The sequence below is a fragment of the Citrus clementina genome, unplaced genomic scaffold, assembly GCF_000493195.1.
Source record: "Citrus clementina cultivar Clemenules unplaced genomic scaffold, Citrus_clementina_v1.0 scaffold_6, whole genome shotgun sequence".
Lineage (NCBI taxonomy): Eukaryota > Viridiplantae > Streptophyta > Magnoliopsida > Sapindales > Rutaceae > Citrus > Citrus x clementina.
The window spans coordinates 20,243,049-20,265,203 of record NW_006262139.1 but is presented as its reverse complement, the minus strand read 5'-3'; the positions used below and the strand labels follow the sequence as shown (position 1 = coordinate 20,265,203).

At 35.8% G+C, this 22,155-nt stretch overlaps 3 protein-coding genes across 5 annotated transcripts; 2 read left to right on the top strand and 1 right to left on the bottom strand.

Annotated features, from left to right (window-relative positions):
• The first annotated feature begins 256 nt into the window (after positions 1-256).
• Positions 257-11,942, top strand: LOC18039494 (probable UDP-N-acetylglucosamine--peptide N-acetylglucosaminyltransferase SPINDLY). Of its 3 annotated transcripts, XM_006430077.2 has the most exons (18): positions 258-663; positions 1,171-1,613; positions 3,397-3,558; positions 3,675-3,850; positions 3,934-4,009; positions 5,065-5,193; positions 5,332-5,451; positions 5,554-5,622; positions 5,708-5,789; positions 6,646-6,740; positions 7,111-7,175; positions 7,349-7,547; positions 8,141-8,335; positions 9,296-9,390; positions 9,513-9,648; positions 9,738-9,955; positions 10,074-10,201; positions 10,876-11,942. In XM_006430077.2, exons 2-18 carry the CDS (start codon positions 1,203-1,205, stop codon positions 11,283-11,285), a joined length of 2,766 nt encoding a protein of 921 aa, XP_006430140.1. In that variant the 5' UTR covers positions 258-663; positions 1,171-1,202; the 3' UTR covers positions 11,286-11,942. The 3 variants fall into 3 exon arrangements, 2 of the variants coding, with proteins under 2 accessions (XP_006430140.1, XP_024037349.1); XR_002904823.1 differs by lacking the exon at positions 10,876-11,942 and having other exon boundaries at positions 257-663; positions 9,833-9,955; positions 10,074-10,166; XM_024181581.1 differs by lacking the exon at positions 258-663 and having other exon boundaries at positions 1,553-1,627.
• A 1,097-nt stretch (positions 11,943-13,039) lies between these two features.
• On the bottom strand, positions 13,040-16,464 carry LOC18038612 (peptidyl-prolyl cis-trans isomerase CYP18-2). The gene is made up of 6 exons (XM_006430076.2): positions 16,338-16,464; positions 16,134-16,229; positions 15,969-16,030; positions 15,558-15,691; positions 14,359-14,443; positions 13,040-13,337 (listed from the first exon to the last, which is right to left on the bottom strand). Exons 1-6 carry the CDS (start codon positions 16,404-16,406, stop codon positions 13,292-13,294), a joined length of 492 nt encoding a protein of 163 aa, XP_006430139.1. The 5' UTR covers positions 16,407-16,464; the 3' UTR covers positions 13,040-13,291.
• A 770-nt stretch (positions 16,465-17,234) lies between these two features.
• LOC18038611 (mitochondrial fission protein ELM1) lies at positions 17,235-21,817 on the top strand. Its single transcript, XM_006430075.2, has 11 exons — positions 17,235-17,463; positions 17,900-18,035; positions 18,143-18,209; positions 18,351-18,447; positions 19,009-19,158; positions 19,282-19,408; positions 19,986-20,098; positions 20,169-20,232; positions 20,326-20,419; positions 20,525-20,633; positions 21,279-21,817. The coding sequence occupies exons 1-11, from the start codon at positions 17,257-17,259 to the stop codon at positions 21,378-21,380; spliced, it is 1,266 nt and encodes a 421-aa protein (XP_006430138.1). The 5' UTR covers positions 17,235-17,256; the 3' UTR covers positions 21,381-21,817.
• Positions 21,818-22,155: the final 338 nt, after the last annotated feature.

Below are 22,155 nucleotides of genomic sequence, written 5' to 3'. Positions count from 1 at the left end.
ACGAATGTCCTCTCTTAACTGGTCGAGTTGGGCTTGGGTCAGTACTGGGGGCAATTCTGGCAACTTCATTTTATTTAGGGCATATTCTTCTGACGATTTTCAAATTCAGTATAGTCCCCACACTTGGGAGCACGCTTGCACAAATAAAATGGTTGGCCGGTCTTTGTAGTAGTTACGGTATTTGTACTTTTCGTAAAAGAGCACAACTTCAAGTTGCAGTGGCAAAAAGGAAAATAAAGTAAAAACAAAGGGTGAAGAAAGGAAGGTTGTCCCTTCACTGCAACTTCAGTGGACAAAATTAATGTTGTAATTAACGAACGGACGCCATCTCACTCTCTTGGTTTTGGGAGACATCGAGCCCTATATTGTCTTCTCTGTGTCTTTGCCCGGGCAGACTGAGTGAGATAGAGAGACAGAGAGAGAGGGATTCGCTTTCGCCTCCCACTCTACGCTTCTTTAATATCCCCCGCAACAACAAATAATAATAATTAAGCTTACATAAACTCAAACACACAGTTCTTTTTTTTTTTTGAAATATTTGGTCTTAGTCTCTCTCTCTCTCTTTCTCGCTGTCTTTTCGTATTATGTGACGTCACTTTGCAGTTTCGTTACAAGGCTTTGATTTGAGGTGGTAAAGGCCAAGAGCTTTCAAGTATCTTTCACGTATGTAGCCATGTGTTTGTAGTGTTGCCAAGCAAGAAACTCTTTTATTTTTATTTTTATATATATATATAATTTCAATGCGAGTTTCAATATTCGTAGCCCTAATATATTTCGCTATTTCTTCTTCTTTATTTTGTGTTGTATTTAATAGATTATCATTGATTTTGTGATTTGATATTCGTTATTTTAGTGATTAGATCCCAGTTTTATCTTTCTTTTAACTGGGCTTTGCTTTTTTTTTTCCCCCTCTTTGGGGGTTCATATGGTATCATCAATTTGATTGAAGTTCTCAGCTTTTGAAATGGAGCAGCTGATATTGCTTTTGCATGATTAGGGTTTTTTGTGGGGGCGTAACTTTGCTACGGGGTTTTGCCAGTTTTTGTTTACTAGTGTCAAATAGTTGATTTTCATTGAGTTTTTTGTTTTCTTTTTGCTCTAAAAATTTCAAGGTTTAGTTTACTACAGTGCATTTGATTGCTTTGAAATTTGATTTGGATATTTTTTCAGTTAAAGAAGCGAGCTTTGGATAATTTAACCAGATGGCATGGATGGAAAAAGATGTCAGTAATGGGAGAGAGAGAGACCCAGTTCAAGATAACGGTTTCTTGAAGGGACCGCAGTCTTTGCCTGGTACCAGTGGTTCTCCAGTGGCTGTTGGTTCAACACTGAAGGGGTTCGAAGGGAAGGATGCTCTGTCTTATGCGAACATTCTCCGATCAAGGAACAAGTTTGTTGATGCTCTAGCTCTTTATGAGATTGTACTGGAGAAAGATAGTGGCAATGTGGAAGCTCACATTGGGAAAGGAATATGCCTGCAGATGCAGAACATGGGAAGGCTTGCGTTTGACAGTTTTTCGGAAGCAGTCAAGTTGGATCCACAAAATGCATGTGCCCATACACATTGTGGTATATTGTACAAAGATGAGGGACGCCTGGTAGAGGCAGCTGAGGTATGCTTGTGGCAGTTAAGTCAATGTTACAGTTAATTATAATGTTATACCGCCAATTATTTGAGTGCGTAATTAGTTTGAGTGATTGCAGTGTCACAGACCTTTGTTTAATTCAATACATATTTCACTTCTCCTTTTATGTTGTAGTTTCATTTTCATTTTCTTTTTCCTTTTTTTTTGGTGGGGGGGGGGGGGGGGGGGGGATTTTATTTTATGTTTTAGTTGCTATACGTGTATGTTGTTCCTACTTGTGATGATGACATGAATACAAAATTAATGGATAGTATTTGTTAATACAATTACAGAATGTCATTGAATTTTGTAGCTGTGGTTGTGTACTTTGGTCATAAGAATTTTAGGTAATCTTGACCCCTCATCTCATTATCTTAGTCGTGTTTATATCTACCTTGTGTAGATCGAATTCTGGTTTACCTCCTTTAATTTTTTCTAAGCCCCTATTAATCGCATAATTGTGAGGTACTGTGGAGGAATATTCAGAGAAGTCATTGCATCATCTCTAAGTCATAGAAAAAATGTACATGTTGCAGTTCATATAGACCAACCTCTGCAGCTCTCTGCGTGCATAAGTTTCCAATGTTAGCTAGTTAACCCTGTTTCTGTTGTCACCCCATTAAACCTATCATAAGCTAGTCTATATGAACTGCAATACACGAATGGCTTCAGGAATTCTCTGTCCACAGCATCAAACTCAGCCTAGGCTATACTAGATGCAACATAACCACCCACATTTCAATTTACATGGGGTGAGCCAGTAACCTTCTATCCTAGCCCTCACGGAACATATCTAGCAAACTAAGAGAGGTTTTACGCATTTAATATACTTGTTCTTGAGCAAGCAACACCAAGGGAGGTAAACGATACCAGTAGACACCCTGAACAAATGGTACAAAGGAATGTTATCATCAATTAGCACTAGAAAGCCTATGTACCAACCAAGGACAAAAGATCCTTGTTTTTCTTTACCTTGACAAAGCCTAAAGTAGTATGCCAACATGGTTTATTGCTGGTTTCTTCAGTTCTCCTCTGTAAGGTCTATTGGCCAGAGATTCAGTAGCATCCACTGCCTTCATCTTGTAATCATGCTAATGCTTGGGTAAATGCATGACAAATTCCCTAGCATGCCTGTGTTTCTTACCTGTTGAATTTTTCTATTTGACAGCCTAGGATTTCTTAGTTTCGGACTTAATAACTGACTCCACAGCTGGTAATTAAGAAACCATGCTTAAAAAGATTGGTGCTGCCTCTTCCATTGGCAGGTTCAGTGCTACTTAAGTTCTCTCTCCCTGAACTGGACAAATATATTTCATTAGTGAGGGACTATTAAGGACTCTCTCTCTCTCTCTCTCTCTCTCTCTCTCTCTCTCTTTTGGTTAAGTATTCTAAGGTAGCTTCCTTTGTTGCTTCATGGTTCTTGGCCTTTAACATATTCCACTCCTTTCTTCTTCTGTAGTAGGAGAAAAAATGCTTCCTTGTTTTTTTTCTTTTTTCCCCTGAATTTTCAATAAATGTGTTTTATACTTATGTAATTTGCAAGACTTATAAAATTTTATGAAAGTTTTTTTTATCGCTTTACACCTAGAGAGCATTCTGGTCAATTACCATGCTGATAATTAGTTGTTGATTTATTGTGCATGCTTCTGTATTAACATTCATTTTCTTTTTGATTGTAGTTTCTTATGCCTTCTGCATTATATTAAATTTCTACTTGCTTGCTTTAGTTCTTTCTGGTTATTGCTGAAACTTGATAATGTACTTTTCTCAGTCATATCATAAGGCTTTGAGTGCGGATCCCTCGTACAAACCTGCTGCGGAGTGCCTAGCAATTGTTCTAACAGATCTAGGAACTAGCTTAAAGCTTGCTGGAAACACTCAGGATGGAATTCAGAAGTACTATGAAGCTCTAAAAATAGATCCTCATTATGCTGTAATATGATGTTCTTTGTTATTTTTCTTTTTTGTTGTGCATTGTTTGTTGCTTGAATTTCCTTTCTTTTACTTATTTTACAGCTTGGCTTATGTTTTTGTTCTTAAATCACGCAGCCTGCATATTATAACCTGGGTGTTGTCTACTCTGAATTGATGCAATATGACACAGCCCTTGGTTGCTATGAGAAGGCTGCTTTGGAGAGGCCCATGTATGCTGAAGCATACTGCAACATGGGTGTCATCTATAAAAATCGTGGTGACTTGGAGTCAGCAATTGCATGTTATGAGAGGTATTCAGCTTCAAACTTTTCTTTAGCTTCTGGTTGTATCTTCGACCTCTGCTGAAGTTGTGCCCTGGTTGCTGCTGTGTCAGGTGTCTTGCTGTGTCACCAAATTTTGAGATTGCAAAGAACAATATGGCAATAGCCCTGACAGATTTAGGAACAAAGGTTATTTTCTTGTCATATTCCAGCCTCCATATTCTTTTTTCTTCTAATTATATATAGGTTTTCCATACCAGATATCTTCTTGGAATTATTTCAACATCACATTCTCTAATATTTCTCAATGATTTAAATTTCTTACTGTAAACAGACATATGGCAGAGCACTCTTACTATTTAGATTGAATGGAAGCAATTTTCAGTCCCCCTTCTTTGAGTTGGTATCAAAGGTTTTTCTAATTTTGTATTGTGGATACAATTAAAAATTTAGTAGAGACATCGCATATGTTATTTATAAATAGGAAAATTGCTTGAAACTCCTTGGTGCCAGTTTCGGACTATTATGACTACTAACAAATAATAATAGTAGTAATAATAATAATAATTCAACTGCGCTGAAGAAATAATTTAGCATGAAGAAAAGCAGTCAAAGTTTGGTAAACTCTGTTATTGAAAGTGCTGCGCAAAAACAAGTAGTTTGCATTTGGTAAATTTACAGTTGAATGTTGTGTCTCTGTATAATTACTGTAATGGACATATGTTGAATTTTTTATTATATTTATTCTAATGAGAACTTTTAGTTGAAGTAACTTGCTATCTTTCTTCATTTTCCTCAGATTCTGCATTCTTTTAATTGAAAAATAAATATTGCACTATCAAAATAAAAATGATGCAATGTTGTAGGATATAACTGAAAGAGAAAGTATGGTTTATGGAGTTTCTTGAAGAGAAAATATTTTAGAATGTAGTTGTATTTCGCCACGTTATGAGGATATTATAGGGATTCTGTTAAAACTTATTAATTATCCGATGATTTATTTGTTTCTTCATTTTTGAAAGCAAGTCTTTGCTTTTGTAAATTATTGACAGAATGTACTAGATAATGAAATGAGCACTTTTCGTTCATCTAGTTTCTTCATTGTTCATATTTTCTGTCATGGCGTGATACTTTTGTAGCCTTTCCATTTGTCAACTCAGTCGCACTGTTCTCCTGTACTCCATCATGGCAGCCGCCCAAATTTTTCCTTCTTGATTTTGGGCTGACTGGTATCCCATATTCAGGTTAAATTGGAGGGAGACATCAATCAGGGTGTGGCATATTACAAGAAGGCGTTGTATTATAACTGGCATTATGCTGATGCTATGTATAATCTTGGGGTTGCTTATGGCGAAATGCTCAAGTTTGACATGGTAAGTTAAGATGTCTGCATGCTGGTGTGTCGCCGTATGAAAGGATTTTTATATGTGAGTGTGTGCATGCATGTGCACATCTGTGTTTGTGCTATAGTTTTCTTAATTAAATTCATTAATCCAAATCATATTGTACAGGCAATTGTGTTCTATGAACTTGCTTTTCATTTCAATCCCCATTGTGCTGAAGCCTGCAACAATTTAGGAGTTATTTATAAAGACCGAGACAACCTTGACAAAGCCGTAGAGTGTTATCAGGCAATTTTCGCTGCTTTTGGAGGATTTGAAGTTTTTATTTGTTGGATATTTGGGTTTGTATTTCATGCTTTCATGATTGTCATCATCTTTTTCATGTTGCAGATGGCTTTATCCATAAAACCCAACTTTTCCCAGTCATTGAACAACCTTGGTGTTGTCTATACTGTCCAGGTTTGCTTTTGAATAATTTCTGACATCAGATATAAGAACAGTCATATGTCGAGAGAATTGCTGATTATTGATTTACTATTAACAGGGCAAAATGGATGCCGCTGCTGAGATGATTGAGAAAGCTATTGCTGCTAATCCTACTTATGCTGAAGCATATAATAACTTGGGTCAGTTTCTCTTGACTTTCTTTCCGGCAGAATCACTTTACGTAGATATTATATCGAAAATGATTAATTCTTCCACTCAAACTTGAGGATGCAATAATCCAATTTCAAGACTGATTAATGGAAGTTTTAAAAGTAAAAGAATCACTTTCAGCCAGGATATGTTGTTAGTTGTTTTGCTACCTCTACCCATCACTTATCCACACAGCTCTAAGCTAAGCGTAATAGGCTGAGCAACAGGTTTGGAGAAGTTAGATAACATATCTTTAAATTAGTATATGCCGCTGTGGGAATGCCTCTGCTCAGTTCCAGGAGTTGTCTGCTAATGGTGGAGAATCCAGTGTTTGATACTTCATGAGCTGATTGGAAAAAGATGGAAGTGTTGATAAGTTGGACAACTTCATTAGACAGTAATGATGAACCAAAGGACTTATATGAAAGTCTCATTGTAAAAGCACTATCCTTTGTTTCCCCTCAAATCTCTGAAGTAAAGACACAATATAGGAGGTGAACTGGAACTTGCAATAGCCTGACAGAGAATAGGTCTAACTGTAACTTTTAAGTTGTGCAGATTAACTTAAGCTCCTAGAGTTTCAAGAACATTATTAATTTGTCATAAATTTCTTGTTGTGCAAGTTTATGCAAGACTGTAAATTTTCAAGGAAAGAGTGGGTTTGTTAATTACTTTCATGGTTACATAGCTCTAACGTCTACAAAGTGAGTAATTCTTGTATATGATGTTGCTCATTGATCTCTCTCAGTTTCTCTGTTTCTGTTTTCAAATTGTCTTACAAATGTAATTTTTATTTACAGTTGAAGGTTGTGATATAAAATTTTCCTTCATATCTTTCATTTGTAGGGGTTCTATACAGAGATGCTGGCAGCATATCTCTGGCTATTGATGCATATGAGCAATGCCTTAAGATTGACCCTGATTCTCGCAATGCAGGCCAGGTACTAGCACTAGTTAGCCTTTGGTATGCGTATATGTAAAATATGAAGTGGTAGCTGATGGATTGATTACCTTGCAGCATTTCAGTGGCTAACAATTTGAGATTGGTTTTTACAATATTGTTGACTGCTCGGGGTTATGTCCTCATATTATGTGTGGGCTTGGATAAAATTTATGAATTTGGAGAAATTTTAAGCTCTGTTTTGCTGGTATCTGCTATGAGTGAATCTTTATGTCCTAATCATCAGTGTGCTTGTAATGTTTGAAATTGAATATCAGTGAATGAAGTCAGGGATGCCTGGGGTGTTGATTGTTTGACAAATGTTCTGTTCTATATTTGTTGATTATTACTCAGTTGACCGTTGTTTGCAGAATCGATTGCTTGCAATGAACTACATAAATGAGGGACATGATGACAAACTTTTTGAGGCGCACAGGTTTCAATTGAATCCTTTTTCCTTTTCATGTTTAAATTTGTTTTATTTATGTACTTATTTTAAGTAGTAACTTAATCAATGTATTATCAATGCATATTTTGATCCCAATTATGAGTTGGGATTTATCTAAACAGAAACTAGTATTTTTTCTAAACTGAAATTCATACTTTCAGGGATTGGGGAAAGCGCTTTATGAGGCTATACTCACAGTACACCTCATGGGACAACACAAAAGATCCAGAAAGGCCCCTTGTGATTGGATACGTATCACCAGATTATTTTACACATTCTGTATCATATTTCATTGAAGCTCCCCTTGTTTATCATGACTACCAAAATTACAAGGTGGTTGTGTATTCAGCTGTAGTGAAGGTATCAATTACATTTGGATATAAGCCTGCAACACTTTATCTTTGCATATATCTCTTGTATGAGCTGCACATTGATTGATTTCATTTTTTGTTGCCATAATGCATCTTAACGAAAAGTGCTCTTCCCTCACCCCCGCTCTTTTCCAAATCATCTGCTATTAGGAGATATGTATTAATGTTTAGTTGCAGCAGTTTTATGAAAACTATTTCTAGTGGCAGATTTATCCCATTTCCTCTTCAGAAAGGAAATAGGAGAAGCATACTCCCAATTTATAACTTCCATGCTTTCTAGTAATAAAAATTTGGCTGTTTCCTTGTACAGCTCTCATATAGTTTTATGTATCATCTTCTATTTCTTAGCAAAAAATAAAAATGTAGCTATGTTTGAGAAGAAAGAAGTAACTAAAATGCAAGGGGATTAGTGATTGATGTACTGAAATGCAACGGGTATATTTAATGATTTACACATTGAAAATGCAATAAATCATTTATAAGTAGAAATGCAAGAGGTTTGTGAAGTTCCAAAATTTGTTCTCTTTGGGGACTAGTATACTTTTTATGCTTTTAAGAAATTGATTCAGGGTAATGTTGCAGGCAGATGCAAAAACGATTAGATTTAGAGAGAAGGTGATGAAGAAGGGCGGAATTTGGAGAGATATATATGGGATTGATGAAAAAAAAGTAGCAGCCATGGTCAGAGAAGATAAAATTGACATCTTGGTGGAACTTACTGGTCACACAGCCAACAATAAGTTGGGAATGATGGCATGCCAGCCTGCACCTGTTCAGGTATGTTGAACCTACCGTAGGTTGTTCTATTCCTATTTCAGATTTCTGTATAATGTATGTAATAAGCTGCAAGTTTGGAAATTGTTGCTTTAGTCTCTTTTGGAAGAATTGATGAGCCATTTGTTCAGATAATTTATTTGGCTAAACATCTCAATGAATCAACCGTTGGCCTAATTGCTGTGTTTTGTGAAATAAGATTGATTCATGCTTTATGAGATGCCTTTACGTTGTTTATCTCTCATCATTTTATGTTGGTACAAGTAATGAGTTATCATGGAATTAAGAAATACTTTTTATGTGATTAATCTACTGACTCAAGTTGTGATAAAAATTTGCTTGGCCATTATTTGAAGAGATTAAGGGTGGGATGACACTAGTTAAGACCCTGTTTGGTGCTCTGGTTGGGCAGCTGTGGCTTAAAAAATTACAGAATTTAAGTGTTTGGTAAACACTGTTATTGTGGTTTGGAAGCTAAGTTGATTTTATTCCACACTTATATGATGAAATACATATATTATCTTTATTAATTTTGTCAAACTTATTATTTAAAAACCATAATTACCTCACGCCATCCACTTTTATTTTATAGCTTTGGCTTTTTTTTCTAACAGCGCCTCAAAATACCAAACAAGTCTAAATGTTAGGTTCAAACTCTATTGTGCTATGAAAGTCAACAGTGGTGATAATTCCTGTAGGATTCTGGTTTGCTTTGTTAGTCCCACAGGATGTTGAGAGTGAGCTAGATTTGAAGTGAAGGCGATCTTATATTATGGTTTGGACTCAATAACAGCCCACATATTGAATCTAAACTTTTTTATGAAACAGTCATTCTTATTCTTGGTCATTTTCAGTAACTTGTGACCCAAATTTGTTATTTACGCCACAGTTAATTTATATTTTATCTGAACTAACCACTATAGCTTCATCTCAATCTCATGTTTGTTTGCTTTTGTCTTGTAGGTGACTTGGATTGGCTACCCAAACACAACTGGTCTGCCTACCATTGATTACAGAATCACAGATTCACTGGCTGATCCACCGGAAACAAAGCAGAAGTAGGTCTACAATTTACCATTATTTTTAAGCTGTTTGAAAGCATAAACTTTATCAAGAGTTGTTTCTTTTTGGTGTTAGCCACTGTACTTTCTCTCTTTTACGATATTCTTGAATTTTTCAGGCATGTTGAGGAGCTAATTAGATTACCTGAATGCTTCCTTTGCTATACACCTTCACCAGAGGCTGGGCCAGTTTGCCCAACTCCCGCTCTCACCAATGGCTTTATAACTTTTGGTAGCTTTAACAATCTAGCGAAGGTATTGGTTAGGTCTTATCTTTGTCTAGACAAATGTTCCACCTGTGGTGGTTAACTTTGTAATATTCATTTTTTAATGGACCTTTTCAGATAACACCTAAGGTTTTGCAAGTTTGGGCGAGGATACTTTGTGCTGTACCAAACTCTCGCCTTGTTGTAAAATGTAAACCTTTTTGTTGTGATAGTGTAAGACACAGATTTCTTTCAACATTGGAGCAGCTAGGATTGGAATCACTTCGTGTTGATCTTCTGCCTCTAATTCTTCTGAACCATGATCACATGCAAGCTTATTCTTTAATGGACATCAGGTAATACCTGACCATTATCTAATCTAGTGCTTTGATTTTTGTGTGATCTATTAGGTTCTCTAGCTTCCCTTGTCCGACTTTTCTGAAGGTTCTGACCTATCCTATCCCATTTGTGTAGTTTGGATACATTCCCATATGCTGGAACAACTACCACCTGTGAATCTCTATACATGGGAGTTCCTTGTGTTACTATGGCTGGTTCTGTTCATGCTCACAACGTTGGCGTTAGTCTTCTCACCAAAGTTGGTAAGGGTATAACACCTTATCTAATTTAATACCTTTTGATGGTTGCTTCTTCCGTTTGGACTGCTTGGTTCATCCAGCTACAGCAATTGTCCCTTTCTTTTTTGTGTGTGTGTGTGTGTGTTTTTTTGTTGGCACCAGGGGGGAGGGGGGGGGGGGGGGTTTGGTGGTTGTTTCTGTAGGGTGGGTGGTTGGTTAGCTCAAGCTAACATATACCAGTAGCCTTTTAGGTAAAGCTTGAGTCTCACTTCAATCTGATCCCTTGTCTAAATATTAAAGTCCCAGTTAGTTTTCCTTGCCAATATCTGAAGAGAAATTCTTGCCGGTCTAGGTCAGGGCACAATCACGTGATGTATTTGTCGGTTATGATGTCCTAGTGACTCATTGTGTGTATGTCAAGACACCTGTGCACATTCTTTTCAGTATTGACTGGTGTCGTTGCAACCCAATTCTTTCCCATGATATGCAAAGTCTGAGGAAGATGCTAATTTTATATAACTTTGCAACAAAAAAACAACACACTGGAGTTGGCCCTTCCCATACGAACTTACCATTGGATAGTTCAGATCTGTGAGATCAACCTGCCAATGGATGTGTGCCTGTTGATATACCATTATTTATTATCATCATAACTTCTATTTACTAGTTTATTGTATTTGTGCGTAATTGTGAAACAGGCTTAAAACATCTAATTGCCAAAAATGAAGATGAGTATGTCCAGTTGGCTCTGCAACTGGCCTCAGATGTTACAGCTCTTGCAAACTTAAGGATGAGCCTTCGGGATCTTATGTCAAAGTCCCCTGTTTGTGATGGACAAAACTTTGCATTAGGTTTGGAGTCGACATACCGGAACATGTGGCACCGGTACTGTAAGGGTGATGTACCGTCTTTGAAGCGCATGGAAATGCTACAACAGCAGGTTTTCTCTGAAGAACCTAACAAATTCTCGGAGCCAACCAAGATCATATTCGCAAAAGAGGGCTCTCCTGGATCTGTCATGCCCAACGGATTTAATCAGGCCTCACCGTCAATGTTAAACCTCTCCAATATTGAAGAAAACGGAGTTCAGTTGAATCAGCATTACTAACACAGTCAACGTGGGTTGGACTTATGATTTTTCTGGAACTGGCAACTAGACAGATGCTAGTGGAATTCAGGTTGGGTTTACATAAAATCACCCTGGTGTATATTTTCTGTGGCTTCTAGTGAACCAGAAGCAAGCAATGATTTTGATGGAAACCTAAGGTTACACATAAGATTGGATTTTTTGGGAAAAGAATGCCAGCCTACTCCACTGTTTAATTCTGTGCCTGAAAGGATTATTCTCAGTTGGAAGACTCAAAAGCATTTGCTGCTCAAAATATTAGGTATACATATCATTTCCCCCCGAAATTATAGAAACTAGCATGGCATGTAAATTATAAGAATTCTCTTTCTTAAAGTTACTTCTCAAGCATAGTGTGCTGTTTTGTTTCTTGCATTTTGCAACGTAATGGATTGGACCCGTGGTCTGAGGTGGGGAGGGGGAGCAAGGTTTTGTGTGCATGAAGGTTTTAAATTTTTGAGCTTCATTGGGTTGTGACAAGAAAAGAGGAAGAAAAGAAGAGAGCTTCATAGCGTGAAAAATGATATAGGTAGGATATGATGTACGATTGAGATGACATGAGGAGTTCTAGAGTGAGCTAAATATTGATCAGAACTTACGTCTCTTGTCAATAGCGTGTAATTTTCAATTCTTTACTTACTTTTGGCTTCTTGAATTTAGGTTTGGCTGGATATTCAAGGGACGTTTGATTTATGACCCAAAAATAATTTTGAAAAATAAAAGTTAGGATAGCATTCTTAATAATTAATATTTTGAGAATTGAGTATTTGAATTAGTATCCAAAGACGATTTTTAGATTTAAAAACTTGTGGAAGCATGTTTGAAATAATACTGAAAATATGAAAAAGAAAGATTCCTATTGGGTTTATTTATAAAAAAAAAAATATTATTAAATGAGGTTTTCAATTTGTTGCTATGGTGTTATAAGAAAATATATTACGGTAATGAAAAAATTAGAACAATTGTTGATTGAATAAATATTTGAAATGATGGGGATATTTACACTCTAAATATTATTCTGGACATTTTATTATTTTTTACAATTATCTTTAGAATTTAAATATTTGAGTTTTTTATTTTAATTATCTTTATTTACTCTATACACCTATAAAAATATTCAGTATATTCTTAAACCTACACTGCAAGGACTCTTATTACGATCACATTTTCCTTAGCTAATTGCAATTCACTGCCATTTTTGCCTTTTCTTTCTTCTCCTTCCTATAATTGCCTTTCTTTGTTTTCACTATTCTTTTTGTACTACAGCAACTGAAACTAATGTTTTTTTTTTTTTAAATCATACATGCACCGTGAACAATTTCCAAATTTTTTTATTAGACACAAAGAAGCAAGTTTTAGGTTTAAATAAAGAATAACTACAAATATATGGGCCTATATGATGGATGTCTAAAATAATAATCTTATGGTTAATTATTCTAAATTATCCTTTAATGTATAATATATTATAGATATTTTTGTAATTTTTTTTAAATATAAGTGTTTAAAATATTTTTTAGAGTAAATAACTTCACTTTACTTGAAAACATGCATTGGGCTGCGGAAGAAAGGGTAAATTTTAATTAAAATGAAGAGGAACGGTTGAATGATTAAGAGTGGAGATTCAGTAATGTATAAAGAAGAGAAATACAAAAGCAGCATTTTTTTGGACGTTCAAATTTCGATATAAGAAAGCATAATTTTGAGTTAAAAACAATAATTCCTATGAAGGGCTCATATCTGAAATGTGTATGGAAAGTTTACAGTTCCACAGCAAACAATTTTCATGTCAGGTGTAATTGGAAAAAACAAATGGTAAATAAGACGAGAATTACAAATGATCCATATTTGCCTTCTGTTTCAATAAAATACCAAAGTACAGTGCATCCAAAATCAGACGTTAGAAATTTTCAGAATCAGATTTTTGAACACTGGCTCTAGTGCACCCAAAATCATGTGGAAACGTTGGTTTCCATAACCGTTTCATGGCATCAGTCCTTAACAGAAGTCCGTAGTATCTTCACGTCATGGATGGGCCTGTATGAGCAAAGAAAACAGTGTATGAGCACGGCTTTTCACAAGTGGTTGTCAGCTGTGTTCTCAGACCATAACTGTAAACTCTAGCAAGATTTACACATGCATAGGTTATGGTATTTCCAGACTCTGGCTAATAAATGGCAAAATCGCATTAAAGAAAGCCAGGAAATTATCTTATCAAATGGTAAGCAACGGTAATGTGCAGACAGTGATAGGATATTTGTCGAAATGAATAAGTCTTGTGGAATCAAATTAATAAACTAAGCAAATGTTTGACTATACTCGACATCTCCAAACAAGGATTTATTGACCTCTCTGAATGTATTAGCCAGTTTGTTGTTCACAAGTCATTAACAGAATCATTTGGGCAAAAATCTTCCTTTTAATATACAACGTTTTGGTCAGATTGTCATTACTTTCTCTGTCAAGTCTTTGCAGTAATTTGTAACTCCACATTAAGTTCTTGACAGAGCTTTGCCATCCTCATGACATAAACCAATAAAAAGCAACTAACTTATGGCCCCCCATCCTTTGTGTATATAGCTAAACTTTGTCATTTCAGTTAATGGTGAATGTCGAAACAGGTAATTCTCCCACTGCCCCTACACTGTAAGTTACTGATTATGCGTTAATTGTGGATCCAGACTCCAGATGTGAGCCACAAGCTCGTGATCTCAAATGACACCATAAGAAAATATTAATTGCATAAATCTTGAACATCAATATTGGCAAACCTAAGTCAACAACTTATTCTCCTACTTTCGGGTTTTCCATGTAAGAGTTTAGTCGAATGTCTTACGAGGGTTGTTTACTAGTGCAGGTCACATAGCAATTTTTTTCCAAAGTAGGTCATGGTTTAAAAGATGTTCCAATTAAATGATTGCTAGTAAGTGCTCCATATTCTATTAAACTGACCATGCAAATCACTCCAAAATCGAAATTGAAATATAACTCGTATAACTGGCTTATGTGAAACAAATGACCCCAAAAGAAAAACAATAAAGTATAAGAAAATTCAGACCTGTCATCTTTATCAGTTTGGACACTGCCAAGCCTTTTGATCACTTCCATTCCTCTGCATACTCTTCCAAATATAGTGTGCTTTCCTGGATAATACAAAAAAAAGGTTAAAACATAATTAGATTTGCTAGTACAGGAAAATAACAATTTACAATTGCAGTGACAAAGATTAAACCAAGGGCCACCAACACTTAAGTTGCCATTCTCACCAGAACTCATAAATAACATTCACACCAGAACTCATAAATACGGATTTGGTTTTGAAGCAATCAAAAAGAAAAAGAAATTCTCACTGGCAGAAAACTCTAACGAAATGTTTTGTGGCCACTTTTTGAATTGGCTTTGAATTTGCAACATTGCAATGTTGACCAGATATTAAGATGATGAAGGTCTTAGACAGTAATAGCTCACTCATCAGACATGGATGTGAGTCAAGACTCAAGAGTGGGAAGTTACATAGGTTTATTAAAGAAAAAGAAATTCTCACTGGCAGAAAACTCTAACGAAATGTTTTGTGGCCACTTTTTGAATTGGCTTTGAATTTGCAACATTGCAATGTTGACCAGATATTAAGATGATGAAGGTCTTAGACAGTAATAGCTCACTCATCAGACATGGATGTGAGTCAAGACTCAAGAGTGGGAAGTTACATAGGTTTATTAAAGAAAAAGAAATTCTCACTGGCAGAAAACTCTAACGAAATGTTTTGTGGCCACTTTTTGAATTGGCTTTGAATTTGCAACATTGCAATGTTGACCAGATATTAAGATGATGAAGGTCTTAGACAGTAATAGCTCACTCATCAGACATGGATGTGAGTCAAGACTCAAGAGTGGGAAGTTACATAGGTTTATTAATAAATGAGTGAAACTGGATGTGGAAGAATATAAGGCACAAGAAGTATTAAAAAAGACTCTGCTAGAATTCAATAATCCCCAGGTCAGTTGGGTTAAGGTGAGATGGTCTACATACACCAGCCGTAAATCCAGGTTGGCAATTAGTTGTTGGTATCAAATTCAACACCAAGCGTAAACAAAAATACTTGCCCTGATCAACTTAGGCCAGCCCATGAAGCAAAAATATCAGATTCAACTTCGAACTTCTAGATATACAGTTCACACACTTCAAAAAAATTATGACAAATCAAGAAAATGAATTCTTAGAGTCAATAAAGGAGGACAATGATATTATTAACATTACCATCCAGATGTGAAGCAGGCGCCAAAGTGATAAAGAACTGGCTTCCATTTGTATTTGGACCAGCATTTGCCATGGACAAGATCCCAGCTCCAGTATGCTTTAATTCTGGTTTTATTTCATCTTCGAAAACATGGCTGCAGTACATAGTACATAACAACAAAGCAATTCGTATAAGATGAAGATCATTAAACATCACAAAAGTCACAAAAGAAAAGTAAATAAAATTTAACTTTAACCAAGGGTCAATGAATATTTTTAGTCAAAACAAGGGCACAAACAATCAGGGAACTGATTATATATAACTGAGGTCACTTTTTTTTTTTTTTTTAAAAAGAAAATTAAAACTTTTTGCACTATAAAGCATTAAAATTCAGTTTTTACTTTTAAAACAAAAATTATAAAACTAAGTACCCATATATGGAATCTCCTCCCCTTCCAGTCCCGGTAGGATCTCCACCTTGAACTATAAAATCCTACACCGCAAAAATAAGTAAATAAATAGAACAAATAATTTGCTAAATTCCTCTAAAAAAAGATTAAAGAACAAATAAAGTCTAATTAAGCAGAGAACTATACCTTAATAATTCTGTGGAATTTGCTGTTATTATAATAACCTCTGCGAGATAGTTCAGCAAAGTTCCTGCAAGTTCTTGGAGAGTGCTTGTAGTAAAGCTGCAATTTTGAATTAGATATTAATAATAACAATAATATTAATAATTAATTATTCAAATTTTTTTCCAATAAAAAAAAAAAAGAAATATTGGAGAGGAATAGAAGTACCTCGACGGTGAAAGAGCCCATGGAAGTTTCTAAAGTGACCTCCGGCGGACCGTCGTCACTTGCCAGCATCTTTATTGTTGCTTTCAAGACCACAACACTATCAGAAACTCAGAAACGAAACAACGATGATGAGTGTGCGCGACAGCGGGCTTTTATTGGAATCTTGTCTTGGGTCGGGCCTAATTGGGTCAGATTGGGCTGCTCCAGTTTTCTACTAAATGCACTCCTGTTACTTCACAAGCACCCTTCTAGTAGACGACACTTGTTTGAATCGTTCGATAACAAAATAATAATAATAATAATAATAATAGAGTACTAATAATAAATAATGTTAAGGACATTTTTTTTTCTTTTAATAGGAAACTGATATTTCATTACATTCCAACTAAGTGGCAGTACATAAAAGTAACTTAAAATTAATTTACTGATAATCTATCGCACAATAGATAATTGACTAAACTAATAAAACATGCTAACAATATAATGGAAAATCAATGCATTACGACATCCGTACGCAATATGGACATCTTCATTTAATATGTACACAACAGCCCAATAGAGAGCTTCATTTTCACAAAACATTAAGGTTGATTGTGTCTTAAAAAAATAAAATTAGAACACATTTTGGATGGTTTGAAATTAAATCTTAAACTCTTAAAATTTACTGAAATAAATAATTTTTTTAAAAAATGGTGGTTGACTTGGTCAAAAACCTCTTCCATAGGAGAGGATGTCTGTTGAAAAATTAATCAATTTATAGTTGAGTTACCTTTGGCAGTAACTAATCAGCTATCTTTTCCACCATTTAGATGTGCTTTTTTGTAAACACAGATTGGGCTTGACCCGGCCCGGACACTTTCGCCCCGACATAGCCATTTAAAAACAAAAAGTTTGAAACAAAGTGGTTCGGAGCCTAGAAATGTTGCGAGCGTGGGGTCAGCCGATGAGACCGACCAGGCTGCCGGAGCCGGCCATCAAATTGTCGGAAACACCGGAGATATTCGAAAGTGGATTTTACGGCGTAATCAAACGGGCGATTATAATAGGCAACGGATTCGCGGGCGCTGAGAATCAGTGCATCGGTTTGGTTCGCGCCCTCGGACTCTCAGGTCGGCATTCCATATACGTGAGTGCTTTATTTGTTTATTAATTTTTCTTCAATAGTTTCTTCTTTTATTCCTTTATTTTCTTTTAAAAGCCGTTTTATTATTCCTTTTCTTATGCCCTTTGGCTAATTTTTACCTTAATGTAACAGTCTTTTAATTGAAATGTGGTTGCATTTGCTCTTTTAGAAATTTCTTTTTAAGTGCTTTTCTAGAAAGTGCTTTTACAGAAACCATCTTTTTACATAAGTACTACCAAACACAGTGCTAACATTTATTTGAGTCCCAGTAAATGCATTGGTATATATGCTGTTGTGTCAGGAAAACAGTTCTACTGCATTTTTATAGAGTCGGTTTTACTTGCTTCTGTAGAATTTTTTTTTTTATTATAAAAATTTGTCTCAATCCAAGTTGATACATTGTTGTATTAGTGGTGATTATTTGATTGATTCTATGCAGCGTGTTTCTAGGCCAAGAGGAGGAATTAATGAGTGGCTTCATTGGCTGCCGATTTCTCTCCACAAGAAAGTAGATTATTTTATAACTCAAGTTTTTGGTTATTCACAATTTCAAATAGTAGCACCTGAAACAAGTGGTAAACATAAAGAAGACCATAGTTCATTTGCAGTTAACAGTTCTTATTTCTGAATACAGTTTTTTTTTTTTTTAATCAATAGAAAAATCTCTGATTGGTTAGTGCAGGCTTGTCACAAGTTTTGGAAGCTGATGCAAGGCAGATTGCAAAGATGGCTTATCAAACATTCGAAAGGTATGGACTCTCCTGTGCAAATGTTATACAACGATTAGATGCCGACCTTTGAGATTACCATTTGGACCCTATGTGGTTAATGTCTTGAATGACTATGCAAAATCTGTTATAAGCCAATCATAGCTGTTAAACTTTTTTCAGGGAGGGCCCATTATTGGTGGTTGCATCTGGACGAGATACTATTTCTGTTGCAAGCTCCATAAAACGGTTAGCTCCAGAAAATGTTTTCGTTGTTCAGGTTAAACTTTATCCTTTCAATTTTTACCTACCGGAATCTGAAGTAGCATTTGTATGATAAATGTGCTGAAATGTGAGGCAGACTGTTGGTTTTCCATGTGCTTATGTTTTCTTATGCCTTTCATGAATCTAGGAGCGGTAAATCATTTGGTCCAATATGGCAAGACTGCTGTTCATTCTATTCTGTTATGTTTTCTTTCTTCAACATTGTAGATAGAATTCTGAGTCTCGCCCTCATTTTTGGTAGTTTTAGGTAACTCTGGAAGTTCAGATACTTGTAGAAGAAAAATAATTTGAATTCAGGTTGTATTGTTTGCTTTTCTATTTTTGCTTATAAGAAGATAACACTTTTGTGTGTGATTTTACTTGGTTTTTGTTGCTACTTACCATTACATTCATCTTTCTGCAAACTGTGAAGGATTATATTTGCTTCACTTTGCATTTTCTATTTACTGTACTTTATTTTAGTTAAAATGTGGTTATCGTGCGTTGGATGCGCATTCGGCATGCAAAACTGGTAACATATAGTTCTTATGGGTTCCCCTCTGATACTATTTTACAGATACAACATCCTAGGACGCATCTGAATAGGTTTGATATGGTGATTACTCCCTGTCATGATTATTACCCATTGACCCCTCATGCTCAGGAACAAATTCCTTGGTTCCTCCGGAGGTGGATAACTCCGCGTGAACCTCCTGACCAACATGTGGTATGTACATTGGTTATGAAATACTTGTCCGGTTGTATTATAATTTTTATTGCCATCTAATTTTAAGCTACTATTGTAGTTATCAATAATGTTGTAGCTGATGGTCTGGATTTTTAACATCAGGTTCTGACTGTGGGAGCTCTTCACCAGGCTGATTCTGCAGCACTTAGGAGTGCTGCTTCTGTCTGGCATGATGAGTTGGCAGTACTGCCAAAGCCCTTGTTTGTGGTTAATGTTGGAGGCCCTACAAGTAATAAGTCATCCAATTGGCAATTTGTCATCTTTTGCATTCTGTTATTTGAATTGTTATTGACCTTTTCTTTTTTAAACTAACTTGTTTAGTACTGACCTTGGCAAGATTGTTTTCAAGGATATATGCAGCTATATCCTCTAAAGTCATCAAAAGTCATTGTTGTATACATGGATTGTATCATTTTGTCTGAAAACGGAAACTTCTAGGCAAGGAGTACTGTGATTTGATCCAATTTCTCTTGCTTTATCTTTAAGTAGCATATTTTCTTTCTACTATCTTCAGCAATTATCAGCCCCTAGACTGGATTGGAAATTTATTTTGGTTTTCAAGTCCTGGAAAGTTCAAATTTTCAGATCAGAGGGAATGTTCTTATTGTGTTAATTATATTGAGCTGTCAAGTTGGACCATAATGGAAAGTTTTTGTCCAGAAATGATCATTTCTAAATAGAAAATTGTTGATGTTGTGCCAGATGCTTGTCCAGTAATACCTCATACGCAGAAAATAGACATGTGTTGCTTTACTTTGATGGTCACTCCCTTAAGTAAGAAATATTTTGTGTTAAATTTTTTATAGGCAACTGTACGTATGGTGTGGATCTTGCAAAGCAGCTAACTGCAATGTTGCAGGGTGTTATTTGGAGTTGTGGAAGCATCAGAGTATCATTCTCTAGAAGAACTCCAGAGAAGGTAGAATTTTTTCACAGTTGCCTTTGTTGATTTTCTTTATCACTCTTGCTACTTATAGCACTTTTGACAGGTGGCTAAGATTATAGTGAACGAATTTAGTAATAATCCCAAGGTCTTCATCTGGAATGGTGAAGGTACTTTGCTTTCATTATCTTTGAGAGATTTTTGTAGTTTAATTTACCTAACGAAGGTGACTACTTATTTTTGCTTTTATGTAAACTGCATAGATCCAAATCCTCACATGGGGCATTTAGCTTGGGCTGATGCTTTTCTCATAACAGCTGATTCAGTAAGTATGCTGAGCGAGGCTTGCAGTACCGGGTATGTTTGATATATGAAGGAGTAAAACTCATGAGTTTATGGCTTGATTATTCCTCTGAATGAAAATTCATATGGTGTTATTTTTTTTCACTTTTTATGCTGTAGGAAACCTGTTTATGTTATAGGAGCTGAGAGGTGTGTGTGGAAGTTTGCATACTTCCAAAAATCTCTGCAGGAAAGAGGAGTTGTTCGACCATTCACTGGTAAAGAGGATGTAAGTGCCCTACTTCCCTATTGAATCATAAATATGCGTGTGTGTGTGTGTGTGTTTCGCTTTGAAAATGTTGTTATACATACACACCCCCTTCAAATTGATCTACGAGGAAAGGAAATGATCTGAGAAGCTGCATAAAATCCTGCATTTTACTTCTCTTTCTACTAATATTTAGTTGAAAACAAACATATACATGTGGAGAGGCCAGAGGGATTATCTTTTTTCAGATCTAGTTTCCTTCTTTTTGTCATTTTTAATCCATTTGGTGCACTCATGTAGTTATAATCAGGTGATATGTTACCTTGTCAATATAGCTCTCACTTTTATACTCTTCCTTAAAACAAAATATATATTTTACCCCAAGTATTATGCCATTGCTGGTCCTGTTACCTTTAGTTGCTTACAGCTGATTCCGCTTACCTCTCTCTTTCTTTCTCTGTGTGTGTGTGTGTGGGCGCGCGCTTCCTTTTAACCCTTATCCTCGGCTCTCCAAACTGAACACAAACCCTCCCAATCCCTGTGTATCTGAGAGTAGATTCCAAGACTTCTCCTTCAATTACAAGATATTTTGCAAACAAACTTAGCTAATACTTCAATACTAGTTTATTTATTTAAATTCTACTGATGTGTGGTTCAATTTTCCAGATTTCTGAGAATTGGAGCTATCCTCCATTGAATGACCTTGCAGAGGCTGCTAATCGGGTTAAAAAGGCACTTGCTGAGCGGGGATGGAGACTCTGTTCATAATCGGCTTGCTAACATTGGGTCAATAAACCAAGTAAAATTTTGCCGGGACTGCTTCCCCCTTCAGGCAGCTGTTCCATCCAGTTTTTGCAGAGTAACTAGAGCAATTAATTTTTTTTTACAATGTCCCCGTTCCAAGATGCAAACAACCTACAAACACTCTCACTGGACCAAAATTACTACCACTCATTTGTTGTTTAACAACAATTGGAATTTTGAATTCTTTTGAGTTTTGTAATAATACAGCAGAAGAGTAACTAGCTATGCAAGCAGCTATGATTTGTATCAGTTCTTGATATGTAATTTCATTTTCTCTTGGGGGGAGAGAGAGAGAGAGAGAGAACAAAAAAAGGGGGGGGGGAATAAAATTATTACTGGCCTACGCTGCTTCATTGTAGATCTGCAAATGCCGAAACTTGTCAATTGAATATTGCACTGTACTTTTTCTTTTGTCAATAGTACTTGAAGATCGCACTTTAGCTTTCTTTTTGGGGTCAGTGGACCGACCCGTTCTCTCTTTAAACTTGGGCTTTTGCGATGGGTTGATCCAATCCGCTTTACACCTCTAAGTTTTGTCAATGCCTGCCATGTGCTGATAACTGCATGAACTGTTACCAATTTTTTATCTAGGCGTGTTTGGCGTAAACTTACGAGGAGGAATGAGTCTCAAACATATGATTGACTAATAACTACCAAGTGATTCGTATCTTGAAATGTAAACGAAAATTAGCTGAAGTTACTTGACATAAGATGACCGTTGCAAAATACTAGCTTCACG